Source organism: Leptopilina heterotoma, unplaced genomic scaffold (genome assembly GCF_015476425.1).
Source record: "Leptopilina heterotoma isolate Lh14 unplaced genomic scaffold, ASM1547642v1 Lhet_70, whole genome shotgun sequence".
NCBI classification, from domain to species: domain Eukaryota; kingdom Metazoa; phylum Arthropoda; class Insecta; order Hymenoptera; family Figitidae; genus Leptopilina; species Leptopilina heterotoma.
Window position 1 is genome coordinate 2,477,692 of NW_025111162.1, and position 21,654 is coordinate 2,499,345.

The 21,654-nt window shown below is 33.2% G+C and overlaps 2 protein-coding genes across 8 annotated transcripts in view; both read right to left on the reverse strand.

Moving 5' to 3' along the window:
• Nucleotides 1-21,654, reverse strand: part of LOC122510570 (disintegrin and metalloproteinase domain-containing protein 10) — a 1,090,443-nt gene that overhangs the window by 899,380 nt on the left and 169,409 nt on the right. The gene's annotated exons all lie outside the window — the stretch shown is intronic.
• LOC122510579 lies at nt 3,939-5,455 on the reverse strand. Its single transcript, XM_043625344.1, has one exon. The coding sequence runs from the start codon at nt 4,806-4,808 to the stop codon at nt 4,089-4,091; it is 720 nt and encodes a 239-aa protein (XP_043481279.1). The 5' UTR covers nt 4,809-5,455; the 3' UTR covers nt 3,939-4,088.

Consider the following 21,654-nt stretch of genomic DNA (forward strand, 5'->3'; position numbering starts at 1 on the left):
GTCGTTGCTGAATTTGCGATGTTTTGTAAATAGGACCAGTTGTGTTTTTTCGGGAGAAATGTCAAGACCTTTTTGTGAAAGATAAGTGGAGAGATTGTTTAAGCAAGTCTGCAAAGATGTGAAGATTTCTCTTATGTTATTAGAACGGCAGAGAATAACAATGTCATCTGCGAATTCTTTAATTTGACAGTCATGAGGAATTATGGTGTATAAGTTTCTAGTATAAATTGAGAAATTAATAGGACTGACAATGAGTATGCTACATTGGGAAAAATCAAGTGTTTGCGTTCTAGGGCCTACAGTGTTACCATTAATTTTGAAAAATATGTTCTTACACGCTATGGAGTTGTAGATGAAACGACATGTTTGTTTTGGTAGATTGATTTCCTTCAGGTCTTGCATAAGGATTGTTGGTACAACACTCGGGAAAGCTCCTTTTAGATCAAGGAAGAGTGCAGCTGTGATGTCGTCATTTGCCATGCCAGTCCAAATTTCCGTACACATAATCGCCATGTTATCGGAACAAGATTTTCCTCTTCTAAAACCGTATTGATTAGATAAAAGCAATGAATTGCTTTCTACGTACCAGGTCAATCTATTATAAATAAGCTTCTCCATAAGTTTGAAAAGACAAGAAGCTAACGAGATGGGTCGAAATTTTCCACTTGTTGATTTAGGTAAAAAGATGACTAAGAAATTATTCCAGGTTTGTGTGTATATATATATATATAAAGACATACGTCTTTGGCAATAGTTGGAAAATTACTAATAACATTAAAATCGATCTTATCAAGCCCAGGAGATGATTTAAGCTTGCATGAATTGATTGCTATGTTTAATTAATTAAATGTGAAAGGGTTTTCTAAGAATTGGTTGTGGTTGAAGTTGTTATGGAAGTTGTCATAAAAGACAGTAGGGGGACATATTTCTTCTGTTAGAGAATATAGATTTTCAATCACTTTATTGTCTGCAGAACAGGATGCGTTAATTGGATGACAGAGCCTATTCTTGAAACTTTTAACTATTGCCCATACTCAAGAGATAGGGGTATTTTTGTCAAGTGTGTCGCAAAAATTGCTGAAAGAAAGTCTTTTGGATAGATGAAAGGTACGTTTTGCTTTGGTTCGTGATTTTTGCAGGTGAAGGAAATTCTCATAGTTAGAACAAGTTCTATAATTAATTAAAGCTAATTTCCTGACCCTGGCAGCCTCCTCGCATAAATCGTCCCACCAAGGAGCTGGCACGAATTTTCGTCTACTTGGAATGTGATTATTAGTGTTTCTGTTTTTGGGTTGTTTCGGAGTTGGGCAAGACGCGGTTATTGCGGCATGAACTGAATCTGTAAAAATATCATATGATATAAGGACGTCGATATCAGGTGATGTAAGGGAGTCTTTATTTTGTGTCATGTGTGATTTACCTCCCAAGAGGTTCTAGGGTAAAGGTTAGCAGAAACAAAGGAAAGATTAATTACTGAATCTGTTTGACCGGAGTAACCCACACGCCTTTTTTGATCCATCGTTAAGTAAAATTAATTCTGTATCGTCTAAGGCAGAAAAACTATTTAAAAAAAACTATAAAAACTGAGGGATAATCGGAGCTCGTGATAGAATTAAATAGATTCTTCCATAAATTTGCAGGGGTTTGCTGATTTCCAGGGACTCTGTATACCGAAACAATTAAAAATTTTCCTTCGGTCGAATCAAAAATTGATAATGTTTCTAGTACATTTTCAATAGATGGTATTGTTTTAACTATAGAAAAAGCGAGATTTTCCCTTATGGCAGTGATGAGACCACCGCCTTTGTCAACTGATCTATCTGATCTGATAATATTGAATTGTTTGAGGCAGCGAAGTTTGTCCCTTTTATTTGGTTTTAAAAGGGTTTCGCTTAAAAGAAGAACGTTAGAATTGTAGGATAGTTTATTTATGTCATGTGTTTTCGTAGAAACACCATGACAGCATGATATGAAAAGAATTGTTGTTGGGCAGTTCCATACGAAAAGCAAATGGTGGATCACAGATTTTTCTTAAAGTTTGTAATTTTGTAGTACTTGGGGTACTAAATAACTGTGCCAAACAGTTTTGCAAAAAAAAATTTTTTTTGCAAGATATTTAGATTTGAAAAATCGGAAACTGAAAAAAATGACTTTTTTTGAGAATTTTTATTTCGAAAACTATTGATTCTACAAGAAAAAGTCATAAATTTAAAATTGTGGAGAAAATGTAAATTTTTTTTTATTAAAAAAAGTTAAGAAAAATTAATTTTTCAATAATTTGTTTTAACAATAATTTTTTATTGTTAAAAAAAAGCAACAGACATCATGGAATTTTCTAGAGAAATTATTTTCTCAAAATTTTAACATTCCTTAATAAGTGGTAAAATATTAAAGAAGTGATTTTTGATGTTTTTCAGAAAAAAATTTTTGAAGTTTGCGCTACGAATTTTTGTGCGTTGCGCTAACTAAGCAGCGCCTATATCAGTGTATTTTAAAAGATGATATGACCCTTACTGCTCGCCCCTAATATGGGCACAAAAACGCATATATAAAAAGTAACTAACAATTGGGATCCTAGCATAGGGTCTAATAATAATTTTTGACGTTAAAAATTAAAAAAAAATTTTTTACACAACTTGTCATAAACAAATAAAGAAAAATTGATTTTCATAAAAAACTGATAGCGACATTCGATTCGACGCAAAAAACTACTACGAGAACGTATATTACAAAATTTTTAAAAAAAGATAAATTGTTGTAAAAGTGTTATAAACAATTAGCCTGCATTTATACTGTATGAGGTAGAAGGATCGTTTTTCAGGTAAAAATTTTGTTTAAAAAATTTGTAACGTCAAAAACTCTCTTAATTAAACTAATTTTGTTTAAAAAAATTTTTACCTTCAAAAACGATTTTTCTACCTCATACAGTATAAATACAAGCTAATTGTTTATAACACTTTTACAACAATTTATCTTTTTTTAAAAATTATGTAATATACGTTCTCGTAGTAGTTTTTTGCGTCGAATCGAATGGCGCTATCAGTTTTTTATGAAAATCAATTTTTCTTTATTTGTTTATTACAATTTGTTTGAAAATTTTTTTTTTAATTTTTAACGTCAAAAATTATTATTAGACCCTATGCCAGGATCCAAATAGTTACTTTTTATATATGCGTTCCTGTGCCCATGGGCATTAATGGGTTAAATAAGGAAAATAATGTTTATAAAAAAGTTAAAAATATATTGTTATACTGTTTATAATAATATATACGTATATAATTAATAAATGTATTAGGGGCGAGCAGTAAAGGTCATATCATCTTTTAAAATACACTGATATAGGAGCTGCTTAGTTAGCGCAACGCACAAAAACTCGTAGCGCAAACTTCAAAAAATTTTTTCTTAAAAACATCAAAAATCACTTCTTTAATATTTTACCACTTATTAAGGAATGTTAAAATTTTGAGAAAATAATTTCTCTAGAAAATTCCATGATGTCTGTTGCTTTTTTTTAACAATAAAAAATTATTGTTAAAACAAATTATTGAAAAATTAATTTTTCTTAACTTTTTTTAATAAAAAAAAATTTACATTTTCTCCACAATTTTAAATTTATGACTTTTTCTTGTAGAATCAATAGTTTTCGAAATAAAAATTCTCAAAAAAAGTCATTTTTTTCAGTTTCCGATTTTTCAAATCTAAATATCTTTCAAAAAATTTTTTTTTTTGCAAAACTGTTTGGCACAGTTATTTAGTACCCCAAGTACTACAAAATTACAAACTTTAAGAAGAATCGGTGATCCACTATTTGCTTTTCGTATGGAACTGCCCTGTTATTTATTGTTTGGCAGTAAGGATTCAAATAGAGATGATATATTTTCGGAGATGGACTGTAGGGTTTGTTGATTTTCCTTTACTTTTTCAGAAGAACAATTTGATGAATGGCAAATTATTAGGTGAGATAACATTGAGAGAATTGTAGAAATAGATATTTCTTGTGGGGCATCTGTTGATGAATGATCGATTGAAGGGGGAAAAGAAAGGGCAAAGACATTTCGAAGGCTGCTATCACACCTACCATTATTCCATTATTGGGAAGCACAGAAATGGGATTGTGAAGATGATTGTGGGCGGAAAGTTCTATACGAAGTGTGAGAACTGACGTTTGTTGACGTTTTGGGTGTAGAAAGTTTTGAAGAGTAAGAACTTTGTTTCGCATTGTTGCTGTTTCCTAGCAAAACCGATGATGAAGGAGCAGGAACGTCAGAGAGATCTGGAAAGTTTGAAAAGTTATGGGTGTCAGGACCTTTTTTAGGTTTTAGGAAGGCTTTCGCTTCATTAAACGACATTTTATGTGTCGTTGCAGCCAATCGAATTTCTTTTTGGAACACAAATTCTGGGCATGTTTTCGATGAAGGGTAGTGTGAACCGCCACAATTTACGCATACAGGAGCACTGGAGTCAATAGGACATTTGTTGGAGTCGTCATGAGGAGAACGGTCACCACATTTTGAGCAACGGGGATTGGAACGACATTGCTTGGCAATGTGTCTGAAACGGTAACACTTAAGGCACATTCTGGGATCTGGTATGTACGGGCGTACATTAGCGATGCTTTTGTAAATGGTTACACGATTGGAAAGAGTTGTGCCTTGAAAAGTTAAAAGCACTGTATTGGTAGGAACATATGTGACATCACCTTTATCATTTGTTGTTTTTCGATTAAAGCGGATTGCATTGATGACTTTGATGTTTTTACCGTGGGGATTCATTTTTTCAATGTTTTGGAGGATTTCTTCTACAGGCATTTTTGAGAAGTTGCTTATTATGCCTTGACAGGTTACGAAACTGTTGGGGATAAAGGCTATGAGGCCTTTGGATTTGAGGATATTATCCGTAATCAACTTGTTGGCGGCATTACCCGAATTCAATACAACCTTTACCTTTCCTCGACCACTAGGATGAATTTCTTCTACTTTACCGGGGTGGAGAGTATGTAGTAATTTGCCGATAATGACACTGTTGATATTCTTGTCGGCGTTAGTTACGCTTTGGTCTCGTTAAATGAAGACAGGGCATTTTTGTTTGCTAAACGTATTTTCATACCGAGGGCCAGTGAATGTGGAATCTTTGTCGTTTGCCTTTGGTTTTGAACTACCATCTGGTCTGGGATGACCTGAACTTATGTCAGGTGGAGGCATAGTTGATTTGTCATTTCTGACAGTAAAATCGTTGTCATCGAAACGGAGTCTCTTATGAGTATACATATGTATGTTTCGTCAGAATCCGAATGCTGATTGGTGGAATTACTGCGAGATCTCCCTGATTTACACGTAAGCAAAGCAAAAGCAGCTTGTTCTTCTTCAGAATAATGATCATCTGTATGTTCGACGATCATTTCACTTTGTTCGTCAGATCCTCTGTTTTCTAGATTGCCTAAAATAGCGGAGGCGTCGCCTCCGGACATTTTGTTGCCTGACCACAGACCGACACTTCGAAATTTACTAACTGCACTAATAAAACACGAAATTCACTAAAATTAACAAGTTCACTGTCGATATCGTCACTAACTTGATGTGTGAACCACGATTTACACTTAATCGAGTGGAATTGCTTATTAGAACTAGACAAAAATAACTGCAGTACAATACATTTGATTCTACATGTAACCTCAATTATTTAATCACCCAATTTTTTTTTATTTTTCTTTTGTACTTTGACTCCAAAAAGAAATTTTGTATTAAATTAAAATGAATAAATAATACAAAGCTTTTTGTAAAATGAAGCTTTGGGGAATTGTGGGCCACTTTTTTTAAGGAAGTATTTATTGCTTGTATTTGGCGATTTAATTGCACAATGCAGGTACATATTATTAAAATCACTGATATCTATAGTAATTTAACAAAAACAATTCGATTCATTGCAATTCATGTGTTTAGAATTAAGTAAATTTCTCCGACAATTTTAAAATATTATTTTCTCACACTTCTTAAATTATTTTTTTGTTTTATTTGATCATGCGCGTTAATCTAATAAGTTAGTCTTCATCATGCAAAAACGATTAAAGGATGCAAATAATTCGTCTCTAAGAAAATTAAATAATTGATGTGTTAAAATAATATAGTTTATACTTTATAGTGAGTGATGATATAAAATAAAACATTTGTTTTATTTAGTGAATCTAAATAAATGTATTTCATATATAAATGAACAAGTTTTCTTTATTAATTCTTGTGAATGTGCCTGAGCCTCATGAATTACCATGTGCTTTCGCCATTTTGAACCTAGAAGTTCGAAATTTCTCCCATATTTGAATTTATGATAGTCACGTAATCTCTACCGTGACGTCACCGCTATTACTCATTCATCACTCATCGCAATTTGAAGACGAAGATAGACTGGTTCGTTTCAACCAACACTAGTTCAATTCATGGAATCGCTGTTCATACGGTTCCACACAACAACAATTAAAAGTAAACACAACTACCATCATGGCAACGGGTGTTGATGATACAAAAACAGGCATTACACTGGACACACTACTTAAGGATCAAATTGTCGATTTGGAGTCTTTAAACAGATGTATGGGTTATATCGAAGATCTGCAACCAGAAGCTTGACTTGGACCCAAACTGAAGAATCGATCAAAACATTTGTATTTATGTTGGACTAATTTTCTTGCAAGGCATTATCAAATTTACTACATCGCCAACAATGAAGAAATGAAAACCCAATCATATTTCACCAAGAAAATCTTCGAAACAACAGAAGCAAAGTACTTATCAATCAGTGACCTTCTCTCTTTATGGATAACAACAGCCAATCATCAACCTAAATTAACTGTGCAATCCTTCAACCAAGGACTACCATTAGAATATTCAAACGTCAAATTACCACCGATAAGTATACCAAAATTTTCCGGTAAGTTAATTGAATGGGCAGAATTTAAAGATTGTTTTGAATCTCTTATTGTATCTCATCGAACTTTAAGCGATTTAGAAAAACTACACTATTTAAAATCTTCAGTGCAAGGAGATGCACACGAATTGATTTGTAATATTACATTAATAGCGACTAACTTTCAAATTGCATGGAATTTACTTAAAACTATAGATACTCAAATACAAGAGCTTCCGTTAATGCTCACTTGAATGAAATTTTTGCAATTGAACCTATTAAAAAAGAATCAGCATCAAATTTATTAAATTTACGTTATATTTTAAAACGAAACTTGTCAGCTCTTCAAAATCTACAACGTCCAGTTAATGATTATAGTGACATTCTTATTAATATATTAGTTAAGAGACTTGACCGTAGTACTCAACGGGACTAGGAGCTAAATTTAGCAAACAACAACAAATTGTCCAACTTATGATGATTTCTATACATTTCTCTTATCTCGAATTCGTGCACTAGGGGCTCTCAGTCTCTCTGATGATACGGTTAAGTCAAATCAAAGTAAGCAAAGTAATAACCAATCAAAAGTAAATCCTTCTAAAAATAACAAATCTATCACAGCAAACTCGTATGTAATTTCTAATAAAAATTTACAATGCCCAATTTGTAATGAAAATCACAAAATCTACAAATGTTCTACTTTTCAAAATATGCAAAGTTTAGATCGATATAATAAAATAAAATCTCTTCATTTGTGTATTAATTGTTTATTATCAGGTCATGAAATCAACGATTGTATTAGTAAACACAAATGCAATGAATGTAAAATGAAACATCACACACTATTACATCGCGATACTACAAAGAAAACAAATGACGAATCAAATCAAAATGATAACATTCCCTCACAGCATTGGATATCCCGTGGATATCCCATTTCCATCCCGCGACATCCCTTGGATATCCCAGGGAGATCCCATGGGATATCTCACGGGACGGAAATTTGGATAGCCCAGGGATATCCATTGGATATCCCTGGGATGTCCCTGAGATATCCACGGGATATGCAAATTTTTCTTTTGTGGGGTATCCCGCGTGGGATATCCCTGGGATATCTTGCGTGGGATATATGTCAGCGCATGTGTATTAAACGGAATACGATCGTTCCAAGTGTCAAAAGATTGTGTGGAATTATATTTACAAATTAAAGTCAAAAAAGTTTCATTCAATATTTGTTGCATCAAATATTGGTAGATAATATATTAAATTATTCAAATATTTATTCTAATTACATTGTACATTCTAAACAAATAATGCATGAATTACTAGATTAATTACTGAAAATCCAGTATATTTTCCCCTTTAAACAAGAAGAAATAAAATTTTATATGTATGTACTCATATAATCTTACACGCGCAGGCGTCGACCTTCCCAGCTGTTGAGTGTCATGGCGACCATGGCGTCGCGTCATTAGATCAGAAGCGTGTGTTTTGCAGTGTGTGATTATAAGTGTTGCTGTTTAATATGTTTAACTTTCACATTTTTTTAGTTTCTTGTAAATATCTTTAACCAATAAATATTTATCAGTAATAGATAAAATGAATTGACCAAAATTAATTTAACCACACACAATAAATGTTTAGCGTTAAAAAGACATTTTATTGAATTCAACTAATGTTTATTAAATCACAAAAAAATAACTTTGTTATTAGTCAAATATAATCTTTTATTTTTGAAATAATTTTTTTCTCATTCTAGTTATAATTTAATAATGGTTTTTCAACTCTTTAAAGCTCTAATTATTTTTCAACATATTACTATTTCTCACGTAGCATATCCCGCGTGGATAATATTAGGATATCCCGCGCGAGTCTCCCATGGGATGGAAATTTGGATATCCCAGGGATATCTCTGAGACGTCACAGATATCCCAGGGATGTCCCTGGGATATCCTAATATCCCGCGAGATATCTCAGCGATATCCCTGGGATATCCTTTTGCTCAGAGGGTTTCACCGTCGGTCTCTACTCAAGCAGAAACTAATCATATTCAATCTCTTTTTTCAACTACCAAAACATTAAAGGAAAGAACAATTATATTGGCCACAGTTAAATTATGTGTTTTTTCAAATTCAAATAAAAAAATTAAAATAAGAGCTCTGCTTGATCAAGGATCGACACGTTCATTTATATCCAATAAATTAGCAAATATATTGAATGTTAAAAGAAATAAAATTCAAGCGACGCTGTCAGGGTTAAGTGGTACCTCTGCTGGCACATCTACCTCTTTAGTTGAATTTAATATATGTCCTGTTAACTTTGATAATCCTAAATTTTTAGTCGAAGCATTAGTCATTCCTAGAATTACTACATATATACCACAGAAAAGAATTTCGCCTAGGAAGTGGTCTCATTTACAAAATATTGAATTTTCAGATGATTTAAATAGCAATGAGGAAATACACATGCTTATTGGACCAGATCTATATGGTGCATTAATTTTGAATGAAATAAAAAAAGAAAAATTAATGAACCAGTAGCACAAAAAACTGTATTTGGGTGGGGTTTTATCTGGTCCTATTGAGAGTAACAGTTCATTTGATTCAGAAACAATGTCTATTCATCATTGCACTTCGATTAATGCATTAAATTCGGCTATAACTAAATTCTGGCAAATTGAGGATATTGATATCCCAAAACCCTTATCTCCTGAGGATGAGTATTGTGAATCTTACTTCGTATCAACTCATACTCGAACAGACAATGGGCAATACATGGTTCGAATTCCATTTAAATCGGGAATCACCCCACGAGTTGGTCATTCGCGTTTTATTGCTGAACGCTCGTTAAAACAAATTGAAAAAAGATTAAATAAAAATTCAAAACATAAAGAAATGTACACTAAATTTATGACCGAGTATGAAGATTTAAATCATATGACTCGCACTCAAATTTCAGATTCGTCATCACAACAAAATGTATATTTACCCCACCACCCAATAATTCGTGAACATAGTTTAACTACCGTACTTAGAGCAGTTTTTAACGAGTCAAGTAAAACTTCCAATGGAACGTCTATTAATGATCACATGATAATCGGTCCTAAGCTTCAAGCAGATCTTTCGATTATTTTATCTCAGTGGCGTTCATACCCAGTTGTATTTACTGTCGACATAGCTAAGATGTATAGACAGATAATTATTGACCCACGTGATAGAAAATATCAGCATATTCTGTGGCGATCAGACTCAAATCTTCCAATAACTGATTACGAATTAAATACAGTAACGTACGGAACACGATCAGCCCCATACTTAGCACTTCGGATCATTAAACAACTTATCATTGACGAAGGTTTTAAATTTCCATTAGCATCTGTAGTTCTTGAGCATGATATTTTTGTTGATGATCTATTATTCGGAGATTACGATAATAACAATGCATTACAAACCCGCAATGAAGTTATAGAAATACTTAAAACAGCACAACTTAATCGTAGGAAATGGGCAAGTAATCTTCCATCTTTAGTTGCAGATGTTGATCCATCAAATCATGGACTTGCATGGAATTCATCTGCACAGAATGACGATGGAATTAAGGTTCTTGGAATTTCATGGAGACCTGATACTGATACGTTTGATTTTACTGTCAATATTAATGTTCCAAGTGTTTTAACACATCGTCAAACACTATCACTTTTGGCACAATTGTTTGATCCAGTTGGATGGATCTCACCAGTAATTATTATTGGTAAGATTAATGCAAAGAACCTGGTTAGCTAATACAAAATGGGATGAACCATTACCAATTTCGCTCCAAAATGACTGGTTAAATTACTTTCTGTCTCTAAATGATTTATCAATCCTTTCAATACCACTATGGAATCACCTTCACCCTAATAATAATCTAACTGAGATTCATGGCTTTGCAGATGCCTCAGAACTTGCCTATTGCGCTGTTGTTTATATTAGAACAATTGATCAATCAAATATTACTCGAGTACAATTAATATCAAGTAAAACTAAAGTTTGCTTAATAAAAAAAATTAAAATTTCTCGCTTAGAATTACAAGCTGCTGTTCTCCTTGCCCGCCTTATTAAATCACTTATGAAAGTTAGAGCTTTCTCTCAACTTTCAATTCAATGTTGGACTGATTCAAAAATAGTTTTATCTTGGCTCAGTAAGCATGCGTCCACCTGGAAGTTGTTTGTTGCAAACAGAGTGTCTGAGATACAAACACTCTTACCAACACAACATTAGAGGCATGTTCCAACTGCAAGCAACCCTGCTGACATAGCATCTCGTGGTCAATCTCCTTCAAATCTTAGCGAATCCACATTGTGGTGGAATGGACCTAATTGGTTAAAAAACTCAGAAGATGAATGGTCAGATCAACCATTATCTTCTGAATTTGATTCATCTTTTGAAATAAAATCAACTATCCATCATGTAATCAATCAAAATACCCATAAATTTGATTATCTAATTACAAAATTTTCATCATTAGATAAAACAGTCACACGGAAAAAAATTAATCTCTAAATTAGAGATTAAATCTGAGATTTAGGCATAAACTATCACTGGAATCGGACGTAAGATGTAAGCAGATCACTAAAACTGAAATTTGGTATTATATCTAATCCGAATATTAGCATTGTGAAGAACACGTATTTCTTATGCCTAAAAATGATATTAGGAATCTCAAATTTTATGACATATGGAACATATGTTCTAAACTATCAACTTACTTGAATAAATTCAAATCTAATATGTTATTTGAATAAACAATATTAAAAATTTTAGTCGTATATTTATATAATTCTTATTTTTGTAATAACTCGATGTAATAAGAATTTATAATTTATCACAATTTAGAGTGAGAATTATTCACAAAATATTTATATTGTTTTCCCTGTATGAACTATACATTGACAAGTATAAAAAAGTAGTTGGATATTTTTAAAACACAATACGAATTTTATATTTTTATTTCATTTTTTTGTTTTAACGGCGTTGGAAGGTCTGTAAAATTTGTAGGTTACAATTATCGCCAGACAAAATACGACACTGACTGATTTAAATGACGTGAAATAGGTAAATAAACATTTTTCAACCACTTTTTCTCTAAACACAGACACTTTTTACAAAATAGGCCAACATACAACGAGTAGGAATCTTCTTAATTACCTAAATTCAAAAGATGGTTTAAATTCCAGCTGTCAAAAAAGCTGTCAATTTTTTTAAAATTACAGTTTTTTGTGGGGATTTAGACAGTTTTGTGTTTAGTTTAGTAAATCAAACAAAATTTTCCTCATATAAAAGTATTTTAAGAACAATAAGGTCAAACTAAATAGCAATATGTAATATTGACAGTTGACAGCTGTCAATTAAACTGTAAAACTTTTAAAAACGAGAGCTTTTGACATTTTTTACATTAAATTACTTAGATAAAAATATTTTCAGGGTATTGAGGTAAACCTGAATAGAATTATGTAAGTTTGACAGTTAACAACTGACAATTAAGATGTCAAACTTTTGAAACGGAGACTTTTTACATTAAATTACTTGTTTACAAGTGTTTCTAAGCACACTGAGGTTAATTATATTAGCAATATGAGGCATTTTACGTGAAATGTCCTAAGTTGAAATTTCAACTTCTTGAAAAAAATTAAAATTCGGGGAATTTGTTGTTCTATCAAGTAGAAATGTGACAATTTATTCCTTGAAATTTAATAACTTAAAATAAAAAACGGGCATCCTGAAAATTTACATGCCTATAGGAAAAAACCTCAGCTTTCGTTTGCAATAATTTATTTTCAAATAAAACGGACCGATTTTTGGGTAATTAAAAATTAAATATTAATTATCAAAAATTAGGGTAAATTTTTAAAATATTAAAAAATAAAATTCCCCATTGGAAAGAGGACGAAAAAACCTTTTAGAAACATATTCTAAAATTTTTTTCCCATTTTAAGTATGTTCAGAAAAAATTCACAAAGTAGCCGGTGTTGGCAAAATTGGTCCAATTGACCCCCTCTACCCCCTCCAATTTTTCGAAAAAATCAAAAAAATTTTTTGGGTCACATTTCTACTTGATAGAACAACAAATTTCCCGAGTTTTAATTTTTTTTAATAAGTTGAAATTTCAACTTAGGTCATTTCACGTAAAATGCCTCATATTGCTAATATAATTCACCTCAGTATGCTTAGAAACACTTGTAAACAAGTAATTTAATGTAAAAAGTCTCCGTTTCAAAAGTTTGACATCTTAATTGACAGTTGTCAACTGTCAAACTTACATAATTCTATTCAGGTTTACCTCAATACCCTGAAAATATTTTTATCTAAGCAATTTAATGTAAAAAATGTCAAAAGCTCTCGTTTTTAAAAGTTTGACAGTTTAATTGACAGCTGTCAACTGTCAATATTACATATTGCTATTTAGTTTGACCTTATTGTTCTTAAAATACTTTTATATGAGGAAAATTTTGTTTGATTTACTAAACTAAACACAAAACTGTCTAAATCCCCACAAAAAACTGTCATTTTAAAAAAATTGACAGCTTTTTTGACAGCTGGAAGCTGTCAAAACTTATTTTTGACATCGGATTCGTGTTCAGCACATCCAAAACCATATATATATACCATATATACATATACATATATATATATGGGAAAAGGCAAATTTAGTTATTTTGGAAGAAGAAATAGCAAGCACAAACAACAGTACTTTATAAAGTAGGTTACTATGTTCAGTAATTATTACTCGCAGGGTTATTACAAAAATTTTATTTTATTTTCCCCTGACTTTTTTATGGTTTACAGACAAAAATTTGACTTTTTCCTTGACCCCAAAGAATAATCTGCCACGGAGAGAAATTTATAGTAGTGTGTAACATAATGATGGTTAGGGTGACCATCTTTAATAGACGTGTTTTACACTACAATAAAACACATATTATACTCTGAAGCCGATACACGGCATCTTCATGAGAGAAGCTATTGAATATCCGCCTTAAGATAGTTTCACAAGTCTAAATTCCCTACTTTTCCCAATAATACCAACACAAATGTCCTTCACCAGTTGCGCGGTAGCGATTTCTCTTCATAGAATATCTCTCATCAGCTAGATCTTCTAATCAGATGCCGTGTATCGGCTTCAGAGTATAATATGTGTTTTATTGTAGTGTAAAACAGTCTATTATACTCCTTTGGCCGATACACGGCATCTTCATGAGAGAAGTGTTTGTTTTCTGCTGGTGAAGTCAATGCTGTGTGATAATAGAGTTTGATATTTCCATAATGAAAATTATTTAAATTAATAATTTTAAATTCAAATTAAAATGAATATTCAACAGAGACGTTTCAGAATAATATTTATTTATTCAACTTTTATATCTGTTCAAATTCTTAATTTCTAATTTTTAACATGAAAAAACTTTTTAGTTTAAATCCAAAATAGAACCCCACATAGCACAATATCTTGCTGTATGTTTGTGGTGTGGATTACACGTATGGTTTGTAAGGAAAGGGTTGTATACTTGTGGTAAACTTGAGGTAAACTTTAAATTTCCGCCATTACGGTAAGCTTACAAGTAAAGGTTATTGTAAGCTTACAAGCAAATTTTACTGTAAGTTTACAAGTAACGTTTACTGTAATCTTACAAGTAAAGGTTATTGTAAGCTTACAAGTAAAGGTTATTGTAAGCTTAAATGGTAGGGTTGTGGTAAGGTTACTATAAAGTTGTAAGGTTGAGGTAAGGTTGTAGTAAGTTTACTAAATAAGGTAAATCTTTACAAAATAATTTATAATATAATTAAAAAATAAATAAAAAATTTTTGGCCTTGCTCTATTTTGGAAATCTAACAAGCCGTTGAAAATCTTGAAAACAAATTTGGGAGGACTGGGATTCGAACCCGGGATTGACGCGCATAAACCTAACATCCTAACTAACTGAGCTAAGTGGGGAACTGACAAAGAAAAAATCAATTTTGCTTTTAAGGTGAACCAAGAAGATGACTAACTCTTTAAAAGCAAATTTGATTTTTTCTTTGTCAGTTCCCCACTTAGCTCAGTTAGTTAGGATGTTAGGTTTATGCGCGTCGATCCCGGGTTCAAATCCCAGTCCTCCCAAATTTGTTTTCAAGATTTTCAACGGCTTGTTAGATTTCCAAAACAGAGCAAGGCCAAAAATTTTTTTTTTTTAATTTTTTATTTATTTTGTAATTATATTATAAATTATTTTTTAAGATTTACCTTATTAAGTAAACTTACTACAACCTTTACTTGCAAGCTTACAGTAAACTTTACTTGTAAAATTTCAATAACCTTTACTCACCCCACTGACACGAGCAGTTGAAAAGTAAGCTAAACGTGACTGACGACCACTAGGGGCGCTAGTAGAAAATGAGGCCTAGTACATGAATGTGATTGGTTATATAAGTTGTCCATAATCATAGAAATTTTAAACAACCAATCACATTCATGTACCTAGGCCTCATTTTCTACTAGCGCCCCTAGTGGTCCCAGTCACCTCTCACCATACTTTTTGTATTGGAATTACATTACCGTGTCAGAGGGGTGCCTTTACTTGTAAGCTTACAGTAAACTTTACTTGTAAACTTACAATAACCTTTACTTGCAAGCTTACAGTAAACGTTACTTGTAAACTTGCAATAACCTTTACTCGTAACCTTACAGTAAACTTTGCTTGTAAGCTTACAATAACCGTTACTTATAAGCTTACCGTAATGGCGGAAAATTAAAGTTTACCTTAAGTTTACCATTAGTATACAACCCTATCCTTACAAACCATACGTGTAATCCACACCACAAACTTACAGCAAGATATTGTGCTATGTGGGACGATTATTTATTATACAACAATGTGATGGAATTAAATTATGTAGAATCAGGCCTGCACACGGGAGCAGCTCGAGAGCAAGAGGCGATGAGCACCGTCCTCCACCATGCAGGCTTTCTTTACCTCTCTTGCATGGTGGGGGACGGTTCTCATCGCCTCGTGCTCTCGAGCTGCTCGCTTGTGCAGGTCTGATGTAGATAATAATAAAAATAAAGATTACAAAACTCTTTTAACCAAATATTTTTAAATTGGTTTAAAATTAATTAACAAAATTTTGTCTGTACCTTGATTTGTTAGATTAACCTGTTAAAAATAATGCCTTTTGAACGTATTTACACTTTTTCAATTTTCTCTATCCAAGATGTCCTGTACTGAAATGTTTTCTAACCAACTCCTTGATGCCACAGCTGATCTTATACTTCCTGGTGATGTTTCTAATCCTGCTTCTTTTAATACAGTTAATATCCATCCTCCTATCATGGTTTTTTAAGCTGGTTTAACTGGGCCTGTAATGGAGATGAACAAGTCATCTAAGCCGCTCCCTGCTCTTCTTTCTTCCGATTTTTTAAAAGTACACTAATCCATGTAATTGGACAAACCCAGATATTAGGATGCTTCGATAGTTTCCAACCTGATTGTCTGTGGGTGACACGGTCAGTTTTTGATCCAAATGATGGCCAAAAAGGCGTACGAGAAAATCAGAAGAAAAATTTTTTCCTTTTCCTGCACAAAAAGTATCGATGTAATATTGTGCTTTAAGCCAAATTTTCCTTTATATGTAAATTGGCTAAAAATCTTGCTACTTCTTGACTGTCTGGAATTTTCGGGTTTATCTTGTTCTCTGTGCACCATTTGATCAATCTCTCGATTGAAGCCTTATATGTCTGAAGAGTTGATTTTCTCCAACTTCCTTTGATCAGATTTCTTTCTTGCTCGGACCAATTCTTGGCTCTTTCTCCCTACATCCAATGATCCACGCCTGAAGAATAAGCTGATATACTTAAGGAGGAGGGCGATTCGTCAAGAGATCTATCAGAACTTCCTTGAGATTTTCTATTAATATAGGTGGTTCGTTGATTCGATTGATCAGAAGAAACCTCTCCAGAAGGTTTGATCCCATTTTGGAGCTATTATTATAAATCGACCTCTGCTTTTGTTGAGTTTCGATAATATTTTCGGCATGAGATTGGGAGGTGGAAATACCCACGCCAGATCGAAGTCCCATGGACGACTGAATGCATCGATAAAGAGCGCTGATTGATCTTTGCAATCTATCGATGCGTAATTGTTGGATATGGTTCACCTTGACGATCCAAAAAGATCTATTTTTGGCCTGCCCTATCTTTTGAAGATCTCTTCTCTTGCAGCCGGTAAGAGGTGCCACTCGGGTAACATTGTCTTCCTCGATAGATGATCCGCAATCCCGTTGTATCTCCCGGGAAGGTAAAATGCTGATAACGTCATCTCTAATTCGTCCGTTAGTTCCAACAACTGAAAGGTCAGATTGTATAGTTCGAAAGATTTCGTACCTCCTTCCTTCTTGATGCAAGCCACAACTGTCCGATTGTCCGATTAAATGAGTAGATGAGAATTTTTCAATCTGTGAGCATCCTGTTTTATTGCAGCATACACCGCAAACAACTCCTTTTTGTTGGAGTGCCAAGAATTCTGCTTTCTTGTCCATGAACCCGAAATGTAAATTTCGTCTAGTTGTGCTCCCCAGCCGATATCCGCTGCATCTGTCGTCAAATAATTTGACATTGGTTTTTGTGTGTATACAGGAAGTCCTGGCTGCGGCTCCGAGCCACCAGTTTAATTCTTGAGTTACTTGATCGTTGAGTATTTGTCTCTGTCGAGGACGATTCTGTCTGCATGTCCTGAGAAATCTTTGTAAGTGGCGGCAATGAAGTTGACCTCGGAATACGACAAAATTTGCGAAATTTGAATGTCCCAATAACTGCTGGAGTTGTTGCATCATGCAACTTCTAGTCTCCTTGAATTTTTGAATCAATTTTATGATCTTGTCGATCTTCGAGTCTGGGAGACTCATTTGGTTTTGTAGGGTATTCCATGATATTCCGAGAAACACTAGGTTTTGAGAGGGTTTCAGAACGCTCTTTTCCCTGTTTATTTTCCACCCTAAATATTCTAGCAGATCTATCGCTTGAAATGTTTATGATCTTAGAATTTTCTTGTCTTGAGACGCAAGTAAAAAATCGTCTAGATATACGACTACTTTCATTCCTCGAGAACGAAGGATCTCCGCGATCCAATTCGTAACAGTCTCGAAGATATGAGGAGCGGCTGAGAGACCGAAGGGTAGACTCGTCAGTTGAAGCACTTGTCACTCGTATGAAATACGGAGGAAACACCGATGAGCATTCGCTATGGGAATGTGGAAGTATCCCTGCGACATATCTATATTTACTAGCCAATCTTCGTCTTGGAGGAAATCTGGAATTTTGAAATGTGAGATTAGTCGAAATTTCTGACATTTCTGAAGTCCAAAATTTGTCTCACACCTCCGTCTTTTTTGTTCACAAGAAACATTTTGGACACAAAACTTGGAGATTGATTCTTTGGAACTTCCAATATCTTCTGATCTAATAATTTTTTCATTTGACTTGACATCTCTGGGGAAGACTGTGTCGTGAATCTTGTCGAATTCCAATTTGTTGTCAGTGGTGGACGTGAATTGAATGGAATGTGGCAGCCGGAAATTATTTTCAAAACTGTGGGAGTAGCCCCCAGTTTTATCCACCTGTCCTGAAATTTTACTAGTTGTCCCCCCGTAAAAGCTTTTGGAATCATATGGTCATTTTTCTGATCTCTTTCGAAAGGACTGCTGAGCTGTAGCTTTTGATGGTTCTCCTTTCTTATTTTTGAATCTGAAGGTATTTGTTGGTCTCGAGTCTGTATTATTTTTAAAACGCTGTGTTGATTTTGATGAAATTTGAAATTTTCGGTTAAATTTTCCCTGTTCTTGTTCCTTTCTCTGAAAAGGCTTTTTTGTTGAGGCATACGCTGGTGTGTTCAACCATGATTGTGTCCCACCTAGGGATTGGACAAGAGAAATCAATTTCGTTTTATCAAATAAATACTCGTCACTGGGAGGAATATTACGTAATGCTACCTGCACGTTTGTATTTTGAATACCCGTTAGTAATCGATCCCTTCTGCCTTCTACACATTCTGCTCTTTTTCCACAAATCACTTGTAAAGTTTGCTCTGTGTTTTTAAATAAGGGAGAACCTGAACCAAAATTAAGATTAATAATTTCGCGCATAGTGTCAGGATCAACAACACCCTGTTTTTCCTCAATATATTGAACAATACCTTCTAAATTAAATTGCAGTAGTTCTCTTTGATCCAGAATTGCATTAGTTAAGCCTGCCATCACACGTTCAGAAGAAATTAAATAGTCATTACCTTTATCATCACCGAGATCTAAAACAGAACTAGAACTAGAAGGTTTATCATTAAATGTCTGATACTGACTCAATAAACTGTGTAAATAATTAACTTTATCATTTAGTTGTTTGTAAGAATCTTGTTTTAGTTTTTTTATTTGAATGCACACTTTCCTGTTCATCACTTGAATGTTCTGAATCGCTTAACTCATGAGAATGGCGCTTGGAAGTCTTCTCCTTTTCATCCTGAACTTGTTTATCCGATTTATCACTCATCTTGCTTTAGAAAAAATAAATATTTATTATTTACGATTAACGTAAACAAACAACAAGTTTTTGTTTATACCAGTAGAGGTTATGTTTAAGTATATAAACGCATTAAAGTGCGACTTTTAAACTAAATCTTTTTATAATTTACACAATAATGAATCAAAAAATCTAGTCTGACACTAAATTTCTTTTAAATTAAATGTATCTTTAAATAGCAAAATAAAACTTTTATAATTTTAAGACTGTATTTTCGACGCGTCTATATTCGGCGAAAATATTCAATGCTATGAAGAGAAATCGCTACCGCGCAACTGGTGAAGGACTTTTGTGTTGGTATTAGTGGGAAAAGTAGGGAATTTAGACTTGTGAAACTATCTTAAGCGGATATTCAATAGCTTCTCTCATGAAGATGCCGTATATCGGCCAAAGGAGTATAAAGGCCTAAGCACAATAGATTCGCGAAAGTCGTTCGCGAACGCAAAGCTGGAATATTCCTAATATTAGGTTACTATTCACTTCTTTCCCTTTCTACCCCTATTTAAATCTCAGTCCATACTTGTCTCCTTTTATTCCTTCGATTCTATCACAGTCTATCTCTTTTCTGTTAAATTTAAAAAAATTCGATTTTTTCTTTTTTCTTAATCTTTTTCAATAACCTTCATTATATCCCATTGAATCCTTTTTCAATCCCCAAAGAAAACTTTTTATACGCTTTTCAATGTGACGATTTCATGATAAATAAAGAGAAATTAAAACTAAAAAAGAGATCAACTGAGAGATAAAGAGTGATAAAGTAAGCAGGGCTCGAACTAGGTCCGTAAATCCCGTAAAAGTCCGTAACTTTGCTTGAAGTCCGTAAAAGTCCGTTTTTTCGAAAAAAGGTCCGTAAAGTCCGTAATTCGATTGAAAAAGGTCCGTAAAGTACGTAAATTATACGATATAATTTGGATAATTTTAGAGAAATTACAAATGATTGAAGGAATTCAATTATTTTCAAAAGTAATAAAATTCTTTGCAAAAATTCAATTATGTTCAAAAATTTTTAAAAATTCTCGTCAAAATTTCAATTGTCTTTAGGAATAATTAAATTCTTCTCCGAAATATCAATGATTTTCAAAAACTTTAATAAAATTCTTGGAAAAATTTCAATTATTTTCAAAATTTTCCCTCAATTCAATGATTTTTAATAGGTATCTATACTATTATAATAAAATTTTCCAAAAGAATTCAATTATTTAAAAAAAATCTCCTAAAATTCTACACAAACCTTTAATTATTTTCAAAAAAAATAATAAAAAGTTTACAGGAATTTCATTATTTACAAATTTTTTTATAAATTTCTTCGCAATATTCAATTATTTTCATAAATAATAAAATTTGTACAGGCCCGTGTGGAAAAGTGGTGTTGGCCCACGCCGGGGGCCCGCATGGATCGTCCACATCCAGGAGGGGCCCACGTGGGTGATCCAGGCGAGGCCCCTAATGGAAACGACATGCTGATCGATAAGGGCGCCCGCATGGGCGATCCACGCGGTCGCCCTCGTCGGCCCCCTGCGTGGCCCTTGCGTTTGCCCTCAACTTACTCTCGCCTTTATTTTTCAAAATTAAGTTAATAAATTCATTATTTATTAATAATAAACAAGTTCAATTATTAATAAATAATATTGTTACTTAACGATTTTAACTTTTTTTAATTAAATCGTGACCAAAAAAAAAAAATCTGACGCACGCGGGTATAGAACCTACGACCTACGGACTATCAGACAAACGCTTATCATTCTATCTTTAATTATTATAAAACACGAAGTAATCGATCGCTCCGAGTCGAAGACTCGGAGTTATCGATATCTTCATGTTTTTTAGTTATGAAAAAATCTAATTTATAGTTTTTTAAGTAAAATGTTGTCTTCAGGGGCGTATCCAAAAAAAAGCTTCGGGGGGGGGGGGGTTATGGACTTTGATGAGAGGTGTACTCAGAATAAAATTAGAAATTTAGGCTTTAACATATATATATATATGTTATATATGTTATATATGTTATATATATATATATGTTTTTCCAAAATTTCGGAGGGGGGGTTGAACCCCTAAACCCCCCTCCGGATATGCCCCTGGTTCTCTTATATATTTTTGTCAGTAATTGGTCCGTAAATGGTCCGTAATTTTTCATTTTTGGTCCGTAAAGTCCGTATTTTTAAATACTTTCACTGGTT

Excerpts from the sequence above, each read along its gene's own strand:
- LOC122510579 (XM_043625344.1), bottom strand. The coding sequence starts at position 4,808 with ATGCCTGTAGAAGAAATCCTCCAAAACATTGAAAAAATGAATCCCCAC.